This window comes from Chlamydotis macqueenii, chromosome 1 (genome assembly GCF_036417535.1).
Source record: "Chlamydotis macqueenii isolate bChlMac1 chromosome 1, bChlMac1.mat, whole genome shotgun sequence".
Taxonomy (NCBI): Eukaryota; Metazoa; Chordata; class Aves; order Otidiformes; family Otididae; genus Chlamydotis; species Chlamydotis macqueenii.
Genome location: NC_141556.1, coordinates 106,450,391 through 106,467,800, shown reverse-complemented (window position 1 = coordinate 106,467,800; position 17,410 = coordinate 106,450,391). Strand labels below are relative to the sequence as shown.

At 41.3% G+C, this 17,410-nt stretch overlaps 1 protein-coding gene across 2 annotated transcripts in view; it reads right to left on the bottom strand.

Moving 5' to 3' along the window:
• ROBO1 (roundabout guidance receptor 1) overlaps window positions 1–17,410 on the bottom strand; it is a 538,100-nt gene that overhangs the window by 319,460 nt on the left and 201,230 nt on the right. Inside the window, exon 1 of one of the 2 annotated variants that reach the window (XM_086763770.1) lies at window positions 921–1,364. The exons of the other annotated variant lie outside the window; for it this stretch is intronic. Within the exon in view, the coding sequence (XP_086619896.1) occupies window positions 921–975 (55 nt within the window). The 5' untranslated portion in view covers window positions 976–1,364. Of the gene's footprint in view, window positions 1–920; window positions 1,365–17,410 lie in introns of those variants that run through there. 2 annotated transcript variants of the gene reach the window in all.

The following is a 17,410-nucleotide window of genomic DNA, read 5'->3' as shown; positions in this document are numbered from 1 at the left end:
GCCGAGCGCGGCCGCCGAGCAGATGGGAGCGGAGGGGGTGGGGGACACGGACGACGACACGACGCCCTCCCTCCCTGAAGCCACCACACGCTGCCCTTTTACCACATTCCTCCACACCGCGATTTGATGGGGTGCGGTGTACACCAAGCAAAACCTGCTGCCAGCAATATCGGATGAGCGCGGCCCGGTAAGATGCCCCAACACGCAGAGGCCCCGCGCAAACGTTGACCGACGACCGTTAGTGTCGTGTGTGCCACCCCTCCACTCCCAATTTATCACCCCAGCGCTTCACTTCACACACGTGAGTAAACTTTAACCGGCAAGGTGAAGCAAAACCTGTCCCCACGCCAGCCCCCGACCGCCGTGCTCCCCCACTCGGGACGGGTGCACGGGGTTATAACCTCTTCATGCGTGGGCCCGCCGCCGAGGCGATTGGGAGGGGGCTGCGGCCGTTAATGGACCTCCTAGGGGAGGGTACGCAGTACCTGTGGCCTCCCCCCTGGCGCGACTGCCGTGGGGAGCCCCGCGGGAGGACGGGGTCACGGCGCTCCGGCCGCCCCCCTCTCTAGCCGTGGTTAAACCGAGCCGGCGGGGGAGGGTGCTCCGAACCGCGGCCGTCCGCAGCCCTGGGCCCGCACCCGGCGCCGAGCACTCCCCCCTCCCACCCCCACGCTGAGCCCCGGGCAGCCCCAGCCCGCGGAGTGGGCTTGTGCATCGCGCCCAGGGGAAACGTTGTCGTGTGGAAATCAAGCTTCGTTTCCGAGGAAAGGAGGGGGGCGAGAAGCGCGGAGAGGCCAGAGAGCGCATCTTCCCCCCTCCGCACCCCCACCCCTCCCGCTTCCCGGCCAAAGAGGGACGGGCGGCGGGAGTGCGGCCACCGCCGCGGCCTCGTGTCTGGCTGGCCCACGCGTGGTGGTTACCTGAGGTGAGACATATGAATCCAAAGAGGTAAAAGTGAGCAAACTCCGCGATCATTGTCCTCGGGTGGCGCCTGCAAGCAGTCTCATGCCAGAAGAGCGGGGGGGAGAAGCGGAGAACCCCCAATTGTAATTCCACAGAAGCGTCAGGCAGGAGCGAGATCCCCTGATCCCACCGGGCTCCCGGGGCGAGCCTCCTCCCTGGAGATCGCTGTCAGGTCGGCAGGGGTCCAGCCGCACGCTAGCTCCGGCGATCCCCCCCTCTCCTGACCCGGGCTTTTCCGAGCGGCGCCTTGACACTTCCCAGGACCATCCAAAGCGACGGGAGACAACAAAAGATCCTCGGGTTCCCGCAGCCTCCGCCGCCTCCCGATCGCAAGTTGCTGCTCCGGCCCGAGACTTCGCTTTTGGGTGCCCCCGGGGAGAGGCAGTGGAGGGAGGCGCAGGCGGGACGGGTAGGGACCGGCCACAGCCGCCCTCCGCGAAAGGGAGCGTCGGGCAGGGGCTCTCCTCCCCGCAAAGCGCCCCGCCGAGTCACTGGGCAGCCGGTGCGGGCGAAGGGCGGGCGGCGGCGAGGGGCGAGCAGCAGGCAGAGCGCGGCGGAGCGGCGGCAGCAGCCCCCGCTCCCATCACGGGGGAAGGAGGCGGGCGCGTCGGGGGCCGCGGCGGAGCCTGGCCCGCAGTCAGGCGGGGCGGCGGGCAGGGGAGCCCCGGCGGCAGCCCCTCGCCCTGCCCAGCATCGCCGCCGCCTCCCCCTGCACGCAGGAATCCCAAACTCGCCCCCTGCTCCCCAGCGCTGGAGGACGGCACCGAAGGGGCGAAGGAAGAAAGAAAGAAAGGATGAGGGAGAGAGGGAGGGCGAGCAAAACTTCCCCGGGCCAACGCCCCCAGCCACCCACCCTGCCCGCCCGCCCTCGGTGCAGCGGCAGGAGGAGGAGGAAGAGGAGGAGGGGCTGCTCCTCGCCTTTCCCCGCCGCCGGGGCAGGGGTGCACGAGTCAGGCGGGGCCGAGCCGCCGCGCCTGAACTTTCTGGTGTCACGCCGAGCCGCCCGCCGCGGGTTTCCCCTTCCTTCCCCCTCCCTCCCGGCCGCCTCCGCCTCCTCCCCGCGTTGCTGCCGCCGCCGCCGCAGGTCTAGTGCCGCCTCGGGACACCTTAAAGGAGCCGCACCTACACGGCCCCCGCACGCCCGGCGCGGCGCGGCGCGGCACGGCCCATCCCGCCCCGCCCCGCGTGGAGCCAGCACCGCCTCCTCTCCCCGCCGGCCGCCGCCGAAGGTATCGGGCGGGGCCGCTCCCGCCCCCGCCGCCCCCGAACATGCCCCGGGGCTCAGCATAGACATCCGCCTCCCCCTCGCCTCCGGTCTGAGCCGGGGACGGGGGGCAACAGACCCCCGTCCGAGCTGGGGGTGGCATCAGTCGCAGAAAAAGTTCAGATTCCCCTCACCCGAAAACAAGAAAACAAACAAAAAGAAAAACCCAACTCGGGTCCCTGGAACCCCAGTCCCCAACTGGAAAATAGCACGAGGTGTGCTGAGGCCTCCGTCGAGGTTACTGACGGTTTGGTCCGTATCGCTTGGCATCCCCTCACCACTGCAGGCCCGGGGCAGGTAGGGCCACAGCCTGCCTTTGCCCTCAGAGTTGACCTGGCTATTTCCCTTTGCTCTGCTATAACCACCAAGGGCACTAGCAAGCAGCATGGTGGGCAGGTACAGCGTTGCCTCGCGTTCCCAGTGGAGTGAGGAGACGGCAGTTTGGTGGATGGTCCCTACTGCCTGCAGCCTGGTCACGCTCCCAGCGTGGCCCAAACCTGTGGGACAAGCGTCCTCAAATCCTCACTCCAGCAGCTGGGCACGTGGGCAGATGCTGTGCGGAGGTGTACGAGCAGCTCTTACAGCCAGCTCCATGTGGTCGTGATAGCCTTATCTCTTGGCACCAAAGGTAGTGGTGGGGCAAGAAGGTTTAACGCTGCAGGTGAAAACAGTGGGTGTACCTGCCGGAAAGATGCTGCCTGAGAAGTCGGACAAACGGCAGCACTACCACTTCACAGCTGTCCCTAGGATTGGTTCATTAGGTTATGAAGATTGAATGAGAAGTAAAAAGAAATTTCATTTCCAAGAAGCATGTTGGCTATATTAACCCCATTGCAAGCAAGCCTTTTAACGCAGCGGGATAATAAAATGCCGAAGAAAAAACCCTCCTTTACTTCCTGTCACAGGATTTATACGCGCCCCACACTGTTATCAGACAAACAGGTTTGGATGCTGTCAGCTGCTGTCAAACTACCATGCCACTGGATTTGCCCCATTTCGCCTCCCTCAGGGTGCCATAGCACAAACTCTGACTAAAACTCAAAGGTTTTGTTGGTTGCACTGAATCTATTTGAGTTTACTTTTATGCAAGATCTGTAAAGACAAATTTTCAATAATGTACAGCAAAACTGCTTTACATTGGAAAATAAAGTTCCTGGTTATATACATCCAGTGTATATGCAGCAACAGCAATCAAACTGACAAGATTTTCCACTAAAACTGGTAAGAATAGACCAAGCACTAGAACTCTCAAAAGTTAGAAAAGTAACGCTGTATTAACACAAATTGCACATTCATTCTCAGAGAGAAAAAGGAATTAGTGTTTTACTTCAAGCACACTTAGAAAACAATCATAACGATGGAATCAATAATATAGTGAATACCTTTGGATATGACCAGATTTCTTCAAGCCAGACCTAGCCAACAATTTCTCTTTCTGTTCAGTGACCTCATGCCATTGTTCCGCACTTTATGAAATAAAACCGTATTAGCACCTCCTGAATTAAAACACACTGCAAAACCAGTGGAGAGCCCCTTGATAATCCTTGAACCCTAGTGAGGAGCTTGAGTTTTCAATAAATTAGGTTTGGGGTTGTTCTTTTTTAATTAAATAAATGGGAATCACATGCAGGGCTGAAAATGAGCCTTCGGGGTTAATTCATTTCACCTCCTTGTTCTGAAATAGGGTCAAATATAAGTAGACTCCAACCAGAAAGTATTTTTTAATCCCATCACTATACATTTCTAATGATGGGATTTCATATCCTTTTTAGGTAACCTGTTTCAGTTACTATATAGTCAGTTTTGTTTTTTTTTTTTTAACGCCTAGACTAAATAGTCTCCAGAAAAAAAAAAACAAAACACCACCATAACATTTTGAAGGTGTGTTTTTTATGCCTTCTGTAGTATCAATACTTGACAGATTCACATTATACCCAATTACATATTTTAATTGATGGCTTCTGTTAAAAAAAGCAAATGCACAAATCTACAAGTAGGTCACTCTATAGGGAATAAAGGGGTTTACATATTCTGTGAATGTACATCCCTTGTTTCATACGATGCTGTCAATATTCTCGGTAATCTTTAATTGTAAAAATGTCATTTTTAATGCATTTCTCTGACATATGTATTATCTAGCAACATAAATCAATCCATTTACTTTGTAAGTGGCAACAAGTATATAAGATGTAGAAAGAGAGTAAATAAAATGTTTAGCTAATTCCCAGAGTGTTTTCTCTACTCGAGATCAATCTGTTTCCTGTACATCAGTGAAACAGTAGGTTTCTATATTCACACACTCTTTTGCTTAGGTCATTCAAAAAAAAAGGGCCAGTAAAATTCTATGCTATGCATGCTGGATGTTAATTTTCTAATTTCTTATTCAAGTACAGAGATATTCTAAATGCTGCAGTGGATTAAAGGTCTGAAGCTTGAATGACCTTACCATATGATCATGAAGTAAGCATAAGTAAAACAGTTTAAGCCTTTTGTGCCATAGTTACCCTATCTTTAGCAGGCATCTAAGACTGCTTCTATCACTATAAAGAAATCTTTATCCTTTGAGAAGTACAGATTCATTCTACTTTAGGTACCTATAGTAAAAGTACACTAGAGCTTCAAAGACTCATTGAATTTGTACTGTCTCAGATACCTCACAACATAATGTCTAGCTGTCAGTGTTTTCTTACTTCAGAAAAATTATTAGGAGTGGATATATACTGCTCTAATTATCTTCTTAAAAATTCATTTAGATTGTAATGATATATAACAGCTGCACAGCTGAGTGAATCTCTTCAAATTGTAAGCCTACAGAAATTCATCTGAATATCGCGTTAAGTAACTGACATCATCTTTAATTTTGCAGATGTTCTTACAAAATCTGTGCTATTCAAGCACTCTTATTGTCCTTGATACTGAGACATATATACATATATATGCGACACACACTCACATACATATATATATACAGGTCATAAAATGTTTCTAGGAACAGGCATGTGTCTTTAACCTCTTCAGATCTGGGGAACACTGCTTCTGTGTGTATTAAAATACAGATGTACTTGCTGTATTAATTCTGGAATACCTTAAACATGAATGCCTGAAATACAATGAGGTAAGGTAAAGAATTTGATGTTAATCTGAAAAGGAGAAGGCAAAAATGTCCTAACACTATTTTCCATTCTAAACTATATCAATGGATAACTTTGACTCCAAAAAGCACAGGGAAAAAAAAAAAAAAAGGAGCTAATTTCCAGTGACTTAAAGTCACGTTTTTAAGTTAAATTTTAAAACTACAGAAAATACAGTAATATATGCATTTCATTGTACAGTAACATACATGTACTGCATTAATCAAACTAAAATATTAGCTCTAATTCCCAGCATTTATATTTTAATCTAAATTTTACACAGCACAGAGCACACAACCGTTGAAGGATTAAGTATTTAATTTGGTATTTATCTTCTTATAAATCTCATCCCTGCCACCCCCACCCTGCCATTTTTTCAGACGTATACAAGCATGTGATTTTTGAGAGAACAGGGCTACTCCCATGAACAAAATTACACATGCTGCCTATGTCTGAGGCACAGGACTCTGGTTGGGAAACCTCCAAGAAAAAGGAAAGGTTCTACAGAAGGCAGATGGCACTCTTCTCCTAAAGTGACTGAAATCAGTGCTGCCTCTGGTACAAGGGACAATATACATTTAGAGATTATTTATTTCACGTTACCCAGAAGAACCTGAATTTCTGTAAGTCCTGAAGAACACAGGATACTTCTCTTTAAAGGCAGAGACACGCATGTGATGTCTTGGATGTGTTACAAGGGCAACTGTAACAGGGCACTCCCTTTCCACAAATCTTTTTGAACTTCAAATGACTCTTATACCTCCCTGATCTTAAACCTACTGTGTAACCTTCCGGTTATCTCTGGGAGCTGGCTGCCAGAAATACCCCTGTGCGTGCGTGTGTATATCGTATGAGCACACGTGCACGTGTCTGTATATGTGCACAGAGTTCATCGTTCTGAGCCTTCTGAGGCTGGCAGGGAGTAGGACTACATCAGTAACATTATTCTATATGCTACAATTAAGATTCTACTGACATCACAGAGAGCTAGTTCAGATAAGTGTACGCTGTCAGTGTTATCAATTACACTCTTATGAAGATGTCTGTACAGTTTATTCAAACTAGAACTATTTTCACAGGTTTTTTTACAAGATGTGCATGACATCTGTCCTGGGCTTAGGTCTGCTGGTATATGATCAACCACGTAGATTCAAGAATCCCACAAAAACAGCCAATGCACTTGCACATTCACCCATAGTAACTCATGTGATTCTACACGTCCTATGTTTTGTTGGGCATTTTTTCCCCAGTTAATCTCTTAATCATTTTAATGTTAGTTATTTACCTACTACAGTCAAAAGTATATTTAAATTACTGTATCACATTATGCTACCCTCAGAATGTAACACATATTTTAAAAAAGCAGCCATCTAAAAAGTCCACTATATTCCTGCCATTCTTCTATTAAATATAACTGTTTCAAAAACTGTTTTTTCCCAGGGTGTTTAGGATACCCCAGATCAGTTGGAATATTTAGTAAACTGTCTTTAAAAACTATTGATTTTTTTTTTTTCTAAGTGTAAGCACTAAGAAGGTGAAATTAAACAGAAAAATACAAGGAATTATACATGTCTGTATATTTGTCTCTAAGGGTACTACGGGCATAACCTGTGGTAGGAATCCTAACTGAAGTCAATAAACATACATGACAGCAGAACAGTATATAATTTCAGTAGGTTTTTTTTTTGCAGATTTCAGTAGTAAAAAAAAAAGGATTTTTCTACGTTAGAGCTAAACAGTCAGTGAAGCTGTTAGAAGAAGGAGCACTGTAAAGTGTATCTGAATATAAAAAGTGCATAGAAAGCAAAAACTTGAAAATCTACAGTTGTCATATAATTAATTGGGATAATTACTATGAGTTTAAAAAAAAAGTTATTATTTCAATGCCCTTATAAGTCAATTTCTGTCTCTTTCTTGACCTGTCTGGTTACTGTTTAAACCTGTTATTCAAATAAATTATTTTCTTGTGTTTGGTTGTTAGGTCCTTAACATGATTTTGCTTTTATTTACATTAATTTTGGGATGTAACTCTTACTTCTTTGATGTTACTCTTAATTAACCACTAGTGAATTCATACTTCCAGTGACTTTAACTATGTACAAATTTAGAATAGTACTCTTAGTCATTGCAGAGTAAGGAATACTAGCAATAAAATGTAAGATTTTATTTGCTGTGTTGAATTTGTAGATAGAGACCCTAAACAAGCTCAAGCCTCATTATGCTAGGTGTATAAAAACAACATGACAAAAGATCCTTTCTTCAAAGGATTTATAAAGCATCATTATCAACATAAAGGACTACAAGAAAAAATCACCACTGGCATAAACATGCAAAATTCCATTGATGTTTATCCTTTAATACTCCTTTATATTAGGGGTGAATGTGGCTTTTCATTTCGTTTTCAAAGATGCTACAGCACAGCCCCACTGGAAAAAAAAAAAATCACTGAAGCTATATTCCTTCTGTTCCCCCACTAAAAAATGCTAAAGGCATGTTTTCTATTCACTCTACTCAGCAGACTAGCTCAAATGCTTTTAAAAATTATTATAATTATAGGAAATATTGCGTACAACTTCTACTCTGTGGTTTTGTTCTTGTTAATGACAAAATGCTAATCTGCTTAATATGCAATTTATATACAAACAGCACAGTATTTATTGCAAAACCAGTGTTATCTCTGATAATACCGAACAAAGGGAGACCTGTCCCTGAAATCTCAGTATTTGCTTTAAATGTTTAACAAATGAGCCATTCAGTACTCACTGTCTCCTTTTTTTTTTCTATACAGAGTATAGGAAGAGTCTGAGGGTGTCACCTAGCGGATTGTTCGACTGCCTATGAGAGAGCTAACAGGCAAAAACAGCCAAACGGCATTGAATGAACTAAAAAAATGAAAGAGAAAGGATTCTTTTTTTTTTTTTTTCTTTAATTACTCCAGGAATTGTGAAGGCTTTAACAGAGCGTTATTGTTCTGTAATATCTGCCTTTGGGTTCCCATTCATGTCACAGAATCTATTGGCACTGAAAAGGGCCGTAAGAATGATGCATCCAAAATTTTGAAGAGAAAATTACCTATGTTCCCGGCTCAGAGGAAAGGTTTAATATTACCACAGACGACCATTTTAAATGAGTTGCACAAAACTTTTGTTTAAGATTACAAATAAGTGGAAGAAATGATATACAGTGCCTGTAGGTTCCATCAATTATATTTCAAAAGAAGGAACTATTCCATGGTTTTCAACAGGCCATCAAAAAAAGGGTTTTTTTACATGTATTAGTTTGAGATTGCTGTATGCATTTATAATTCATGAATAGTTAAGGTTAACCTTTGCAATCTGGAGATGAAAAGGATTACATAAACTATCCATCTTATTTCTTTGATTGAATTACTGCACATATTTAAAGCAGACGCCACTTAAGAACTTGAATACCTGCAGTGAATTAACTCAGTCAAATGCAAAGCAGATACCCAAGCCAGCTCACCCAGTACAATTTCAATTGCATGTTGAAATTTAAAATAACCAGCATACAATTTATAATTGCATGATGAAAGCCTATCTGATCCCATATATTTAACCTCTTTTAATTAAAAAAATGCTTACTATAGTTTTAATATTACATTCTGCCCTTGAGTGGAGGAAGGGAAAAAAGTACGGATGGAACTACAAATGACAGAGACATCCTGTTTCAGTGCCTAGAGCATACAATTTATTAACAGCCCCTGAAAGTTTTCAGTGTGTGCTCTGTGACCAGCATGGGAAGAGGAGAAAGCCTTTGCCCCATGATGGTATGCTTATTTGCTGGTGTCAGGAGTACGTACCACCTGTCAGCAGACACAGTATGCTACTGGAAGCAGCAGCAAAAATCTTACACTAGCAGTACGCTTTACTGGTCTTGCTGTTGGTACCCTGCTGGAAGTGGTAATATGTCTGTCCTAATGAACAAGCATTCTCGGTGTATAAGGGCTAGCCCAGACTTAGCCTTTTCTGCATATATAGAATACGTACAGGCAATCTAAAAATCCATACAAAATACCCTAGTGGAGAAGATATAAAGACCCCAGCAATCCTTATCCATATTAAAAGCTCTGAAAATGACACTTCAAGAGAACTGTGAAAATTACATTACTCAGTTTAATTACCAAACCAAACATTTTTATAAATGTATTTCCACTCTTTAAGTAAAACCAAACTACTCCTACTTTTTGAGATAGAAAATAAAGGAAAAAAGGAAGAAAAATATTAGTTAAATACCTCAACCTCAAAACAGATCAGAATTCTGTTCATCAGAAGCATCTTATTCTGCTAGATATTAAATGTTTTCTGGCCTTTAGAAGCATTTCCCTCCTCTTTGGGATATGGAGGTATCCTGGGGTTTTCTTTTTACTTTTTCTTTTTTTTTTTTCCTCAAAACTGTTGGTCTGGGTCCTAGTGGATTCTGGTGAGAAGTGCCCAGGTGATGTATATTGTGAAGTTCAGTAGTAGACACTGACAAAGTACAAAATCTGCAGGGCAAGTAAGGATTGCTGCTGAGGAAGAGGATGGTGTGGATGAGTCTTGTATGCCCATTCATACAGCATTTTATTTTAAAATAGTTCCTTCCAGCTTTGTGCAGGAAACAGCAGTGCTGGGCTTACAGATTGCATTCATCTACTTTCTCACAGAAGGTCAGGCTGCCTTCACAATTAAAAAAAAAAAAAAAGCAACAAACCAAAAAAACAAACCAGAGGGAAAGCCTTGGGCCCCAGCTAAATATTTCATTAAAAAGAAAACTGGTCTTGCATGTATTCTCCTTAAAACCTCCCAAAGGACAAATCTGTCAGGGTATGTCTACATAGTTGGGAGCATCCAGTAACACAACTATTCCTCCCACTCTCTGAGACGGCCTGACATGAGCCAGCTCCAATCCAGAAGCTGAGTAAATATGCTATTGGAGTGCCAAGCCTGAGCTAACACAGGTTGTGTCTCAACAGGCCTTATTAGCTCAGGCTCATTACTGTAATAACATGGCTGTACGGCTGCTGTACTGCAGCTGGCTCCCTGGGCCTGGCTCGCCGTGCGCGAGGAGCAGGCACTTAAGTATCCGCTCCTGACTGTGTAGACATGCCGTCAGCCTGTTCCTCCTCTTCTTCCCGGAGATTCTGTCATTTAATTTAAAGCCAGCAGCTGCTCCTCTCAAAAAACAGTACTGGCATAAAAGAAGAACATTTGAAAAACAGTATGTTTGTGAAAGGTTGGTGGAGTGCTGACTGCTTCTAGCAGGTCAGAGGATCGCTTCCACTACGCCATAATGGTATTTGCCCAAGTAGAAAGCAAGGATCACATAGGTCTACAACTTCCATTTTCCTCTCCTGTCACCTCTTAACAGAGAAGATGCAAGAGCAAATTACACACTGAGCACTGGAGGATGCCTAAAAAAATGCAACGATCTGCCTTCAAATAAAAAGTGAAAAACTTACCCTTTCTCTTTTACATAAACATACAAGTTTTGTATTTCCCCAGTTGTTACTGAGTAGGCACAATTTATCTGCATTTCAGCTGGAGGGCAGAGTCAGAGCTGCAGGGACTCATAGCCAACCTCAAAGAATGCAACAATGCAACAGAAAAATTGCTCTTTAAATCTTAATGCTGGAAGGAGACGGCACCAGCATGATAGTTCAGATAGTAATACCAGGCTAAATACTCAGACCAAAGAAAGTCTCGGGCAAAGTCTTATAGACCACAATAGGAGAGGGTCTTACCTGGGATCTACCTCTTCCATGTATGATCCCTGTAGCTGTAAATCTTAGGAGAGTAAGTAGAAAAGCAGCAGCAAGACACAAACAATATGTGCCAAAAATCTACTTCTAAACCTACACCTACACACACATACACAGAGAAAAGTATTCCCAATCATTTTGTGTTATTTATTCAATAAATTATTTTTTGTTTAGTTTTATTTGGCATTTTAAAATGTTGCTTCCTCATGATGGAGCTGGGAAACTGTCGATTTCGTGTATTCAAAATTGATAGTCTCACATAGAGATAACAACCTCAGATCAGAGGAGGTTGCCTTGGCATTGAGAGGGTTTGAAATACTGAAACTTTTCATATTGCCATTAAAATGTAGCATTACCAAGGGACATAATCTTCTTCACTGGTAGAGAAAACAAATTAATTAACCTAGAGTAAAAGTTGGAGAGCTTTCATTCAAACATATTCAGTCGCTTCTCTTTAAGAACATCTTTATTTTTAATTGTAAAATTTTAAATTTGCTTCCCAAGTTTTTAAGAAAATATACATGCTTACTTTTTGCGACACATTTTGTATGCAGCACTACTCATGTTGCAACATTTGCATTTTGATTTAAAGAAGCAAATGAAGTTTTAAAAACTTGATTTTAATTATTATAATGGCGAAATCCTCTCAGTCAGTTGAATGTGATCATTAGAGTCCACGTCTTTCAGTAAAGTACTTATCAAACCTCCAATGTTCTTTATCCGTTTTTATCTGGATTGTTTCCAAAAAAGTAACAGTTTTTAGTGAACTATGCTGTAATGCCCTCTGCTGGTATTAAGCTGGTAAAAACACTTCAGATTTCCATTTTAGGTGATTTAAAATGGTATAAAAATGGTTTAAAGCCTGAGAGCTCGAACTGCTATGAACTTCTACCAGAACCTTAGGTTGGTGAGACCTGTAAGAGGCTTTTAAGTAAAAACAGCCAAATTTATCTTAAATAATACCAAACTTGATATAAACCTTTTACAAAGCTGTCAAGATCTGTCAAGGTTTCTCAAGGAAGAATATTTGCTAGATTCTCAAAATTCTATGAAAAATTCCAAGGCTAAAGGAAGAAACTATTAAGAGCATCAACTGACATGCATTAAACTTCAATAAGGTGATTTTTCATTGGCAAATCAAGACTGTGAAAATCTTACCAGAATGATAATGTTAGATTTCAGTATTTCAAATAGAATTTCAAGGCTCTTGGCTTACATGTTACCCAGCTATCACAGGACAATAACCAAATACTGAAGCCACTGTTCAAGCAAGGAACTGAATATAAGCACTAGGATGTACATAATACTCTTGGTCAATATTTGGAGTAGCTTTTAAGAAAATGGGAATGACATTTAAACAGTTAAGTGGACATGTACTGAAGAATTCTGCTTCAATACTTTTATGGCATGAGTTCATGGAAAGACAGATATATTGAAAATCAGCTTAAATTTTTTCCTTCCCAATTTGCTACTGTCTTATAGAAAGCTTAGTGAGATGCTACCCATTCCCAATGAGTTAATGAATACTTTCCATGAATAAATATCAAACACATAGACATCTTCTGTGCAGCAAGATTAATCAAGTAATGGGTTTTAAAGTGTCATATCATTTGAAGTATGTATTTCAAAGTGGCTTGGTTAAAATTGCCTTAATTAGATAGAGTACTGGTAAAAATAAGGTCTAGCATGTTCTTGTTTTTGTCTTTCAGTTCTGTCTCAGCACAGAGTAAAAATTATAACCCTGACCTGAATTTGGCATCTTGGAAATGTGAGTGAGAGTTTCAAAAGTGCTTTGCAAAGGGGCATGTTCAACTGCCATTGAAAGAACTCCCCTTGGTATTCTTGAAAAACCCACCCTTAAACCTTTATTAAGAATCCCTTGAAAAAGATTTTTGCTTGAAGCCATAAATCTTCCCATCAGATATACAGAGCAAATCACCAATTAACAGGAGACATGAAGGATTTTCTTGATTACAGGTTGGACATGCATTTCTCTGGAGAGCTGCTTTTGTTCAAAGCCAGCCTGTCTCCTCCATGTTTAAGCACATGGTATGTTTCACAATAGAAAACCAGACAATTTTAATGCAACAGAAATACGGATTTGAATAGTCTAAAATGTTTTGATGACACAAACTGTTATACAATAGGTGATACCTGATTGTTATGACACAACATCGTTTCAGATGGCAAAAATATTCTGCTTCTGTGTGATACAATGGCATTGGATCCAAATGACGAATACATGTTGATGTGGTAATAAATACGTTAAAGGCAAACATTAGCACTCAAGACTACTGTGTAGACTTAGGCTAATCCTTAGAGGATTTTAGGTTCTTGGATCTGCTGCATCCTAAGCTGGCAGTAGCTTGAGGTGACAACCCACTGCCTGAGAGCAGGTGTGGGAGGCATGGCTGCCACTTTTCAGCTATGTATGAAAAGCTGGAGTCCATCTGTTTTCTTCCCCAACATTTTAATGATTTGCCACCATATCTCTGATTATCCATGTCATTTAAGCCACAGTGAAGGCAACAGTGGAGACAAATTGTAAGCAGTATAATGTAATTCTCTTTGAAATCTGCTTTGCTCTGATGAGCATTGTAGTTGTTTTTATTTTGTTTATTTGGGTTTCGGTTTTAAACTTGGCATATTAACTACAGGAAACATTGTGATCACTGATCAGAGCTCCTGTCAGTGAAACAATGTGATGCCTAGCCTTTGTGGAATTTGCTTTCTTGCTTTTCTGGAAGACATTGCCCAATGTAGTCCACCAAAGTAAAATTCTTGAATTGTCTATCTCTACTTTTCTTTATTAAACAATTTATAATAGGTAATATTAGTCAGAATTATATGTAGCCATTTCTTACTAAAGAGGTTAGTATTGTGTCCAGTGGCTAAAACAAGATACTTCGAAGAAATGGCATCTTCTTTTATTACCCCCTGGATTCAGGATAACCTATTGATTTGACACTGATTTGTCACTTGAACAGTGGAGAGCCTGAAGTAAGCATAAGGTGAAAAACCCATCTTACAGAGAGGAGAGGAATTATTTCTAGAATCTTGGTACACGAACATACCTAGATTGTTGTGGTACATTAACAATGTAATTCAAGTATAGCAACCATGTAATATCCTTGTCCAAATGCTCCCATGCTTGCCATGACACTTTACATAGAGTGTAGGTCTCAGCTTGGGAAAAGAAAAAGCTGTCTTTGTAGAGACCAAACTTAAGCTGTTCCAGGGATGGCAGCCATTTCCGTGGCATAGCAATCTTCCCCGCATCTCACAATCAAGCATGCAGAACAGCAAACTGAAAGGCCTTGTCTCCTCAATGCTGTATTGCTGCGCAGGTGGCAATCCCATAAGTGTGACTGAGATTCCATAACCATAAAGTTGGATCCAGGTCCATATACAAAATAACACCAAATTACTTACGGTCTGTTCACTCATTCTTCAAACATGTCCCATCTGAAACACTGCCATGTCCAAATGAGAGCACAACAATTCTACCTCATAATGCTTGAGGTCATGACTTCTGGAGAAATATGGAAGTCTTATTTCTGCCATATCTCGGAAAAAAACAGGAATACTGTCTTTGTACCCACAGAAAAAAAATAACAACAGACAAATACCTTTTTGGGTACATTTATGGTAAACTGTTAACAAGTTTAGCAAAACATGTGAAATAGATCTCTACTTTTGAAATCAGATACCAGCTTCTGGAACCAAAATTTACAAACAAATAATAATAATAATAATAATTATTATTATTATTATTATTATATAACATGGTACTGAAAAGTCAAGGGAATAAGTGGAATCTTCATTTCCTGATCCTTGCAAATTAAGATACGGTGCTTTTCTGGAAGCCTTAAGCAAATACAAGTGTGCCTTATGGACCCCAGTATAGGAGTTAAATGTGTGACATGTAAATGGCTTTTACAAGATTATACTTATTAATCAGGTGGTCTTTTCTATCTTAAATGCTATAAATCAGGTAAGTGATAATAAACAATATATTATCTAGGAGCTAAACACCACTACTTTAAATATTTTATATACTACAACTAATTCAAAAGGTTTTATTTGTGTATGCAACTATAACCATGTCATAGCTTGCAAAAGATTCTTTCTATTCTATCGACAAAAATGAACATAGATCCAAATTGGGAATGGGAATGAGCTACTGCTTTAACACCTCTTCAGTTTGTGTTTTATAGGCTACAACACAAGTTGATTATGCTCATCTTCCCAATTATAAAAGTTAAGGGAATTTTCATTTCTTTCAATGAAGTAATGTCTTCAGTTGATTACAAGTAAGATTGGAAAACATATCCTTTAATGAAATATGTGACAGAGTTGTACTAAATACAATCACACACTGCTCAGCAAAGCTGCCAATAAAATGAAACAAATACAACTCTTCAAATGTTTCCATGAAATAAGTAATTAAAGGTTTTCTAGTATGCAGCTTCATGGAGCACGAAGAATAAATCACATAAAATAAAGGCAAGACACTAACAGCACAATTTCATGCAGAGTTCCAAGTTCTGAAAGGTTTGAAGCCTCAGGCACTTAGAATTTACTGTTCTTATTCAGAGAAACGATTCGCAGACCTAAATGAATATTCTAGGTTTTTTTTCTTTGAGTCAAATGATCCATCTGTTTACTAAAACAATTCACTGCAAAGCCAAAGAGGTCATTTCAGGGTAAAACCTCCATCTTAGCAAAGGGTAAGCCAAACAGGGTGTCAAGTTGAACTATTTGAAGTATAAAGTGACATCAGATAATGTTTGATGATGGTCAGATCGTATGATCTTTCTGCTGCAGCATTTTTAAGACTGGGATACAAAGAATCATTTTCTTGGAAGGTATAACATTAACAAAGGTTTATATTTCTATGTCATTATCCTAATTTTACACTGTTGAGTAGTGTTGATAATAAACTTTATATGTAAAAATGCATATACTTTCCAACTTCCTAAACAACTTACAGCCACACCATCAGACAAAGAAGCGTTTGTCAGTAGGCTATGAATTTGTAAGCTAAATCAAGGCAATAGGCGTATGCCAGAGAATGTTTCTCATCTCCCATTTTAGAATGAGAGATTCCATTTATTTCAAATCACTAATTTGCAGTAAAGTTGGAATGCTTTGATGTGGGACTTGGTAGTAGGGGGGAAAGAGTAAAACTGAGTTTATTGATCTATTTGCAACATCACATACGGGACAGCTCTGTGGAACCCAGGGCTCAAAAGAGAGCCTTTTCTATTGAACCCAGATTTCCTTTCCATGAATATAAATATCTAGTCATTACCTCCATCAGAAAATTCCAAGATAATTTGTTTTACTCATATGTTTTTAAAAAGTTTTTCTTAACGCTGAAGTGGAAATTTGTGGAGCATTTTCTTTCCTGCACTAAAGACTTCCGTGTACCTGATTTGGAATAGTGTTTCACAGAAAGTTAGCTGTCTAAAAGTGAGTTCTGTCCCTATTCCATCTACATCCAACAGAGAGAAATGGGCAACTCCAGGAGCTTTTTAGTGGATGGATCTTAACACCTACCTCAGAACTGATTAATCATCTTTCGGAAGTGCCTATTTCCACCCTTTCACTGCATGATTGGTTTAGACTTGGCCTAATTACTTTTAATACACCCGAAGTTAGGCGAGATAAATCCAAACTGTACATGTAATACTAGAAGTCCTCTTGAGTGAAAGACCTTATTCCACGTGGAAAAGATGTTCGCTCAAAGGCATCTTCAATATCTAACTTTAGATATATTCAACGCAAGTCTGTGAGTTAGAAGTCTCTGCAGTAGATAAAGTGCACTGAAAGCACTGAAACTTCTAAGAGCTCTGAATCTGAGTGGTTTGCCTGAATCATCAGTCATCCGATTGAATCATGTGAATCAAGCCATTTCCCTGATTATTTTCACAAAAATTTCTAAATCAGCTGTTTGCATACATAAATTAATTAAAACTGAAGTGGCTACAAGAAAGCAATAGACTAATTACTCTGCAGTTTCCTTTAACACTATTACATTTCTCCTACTTATTATGCAAGGACAAACAGACAAACACAACTGTTTTTCCCTGGCCAGCAGTTGTGCAGTACAAGCCAAAGTTCCTCAAGCCATACTAAAGGATTTCTATTGAGTCTCACATGTACATAATGTGTGTGCTTCTCTCTTTGTCCCCTTTGTCATTTACCCATTCTTGAATTTCAGAAAGAAACCATAATGAACTCTCTGTGCAATTAAGATCTTGTGCTAATGTCTGTATTAGAGGTCTTAAT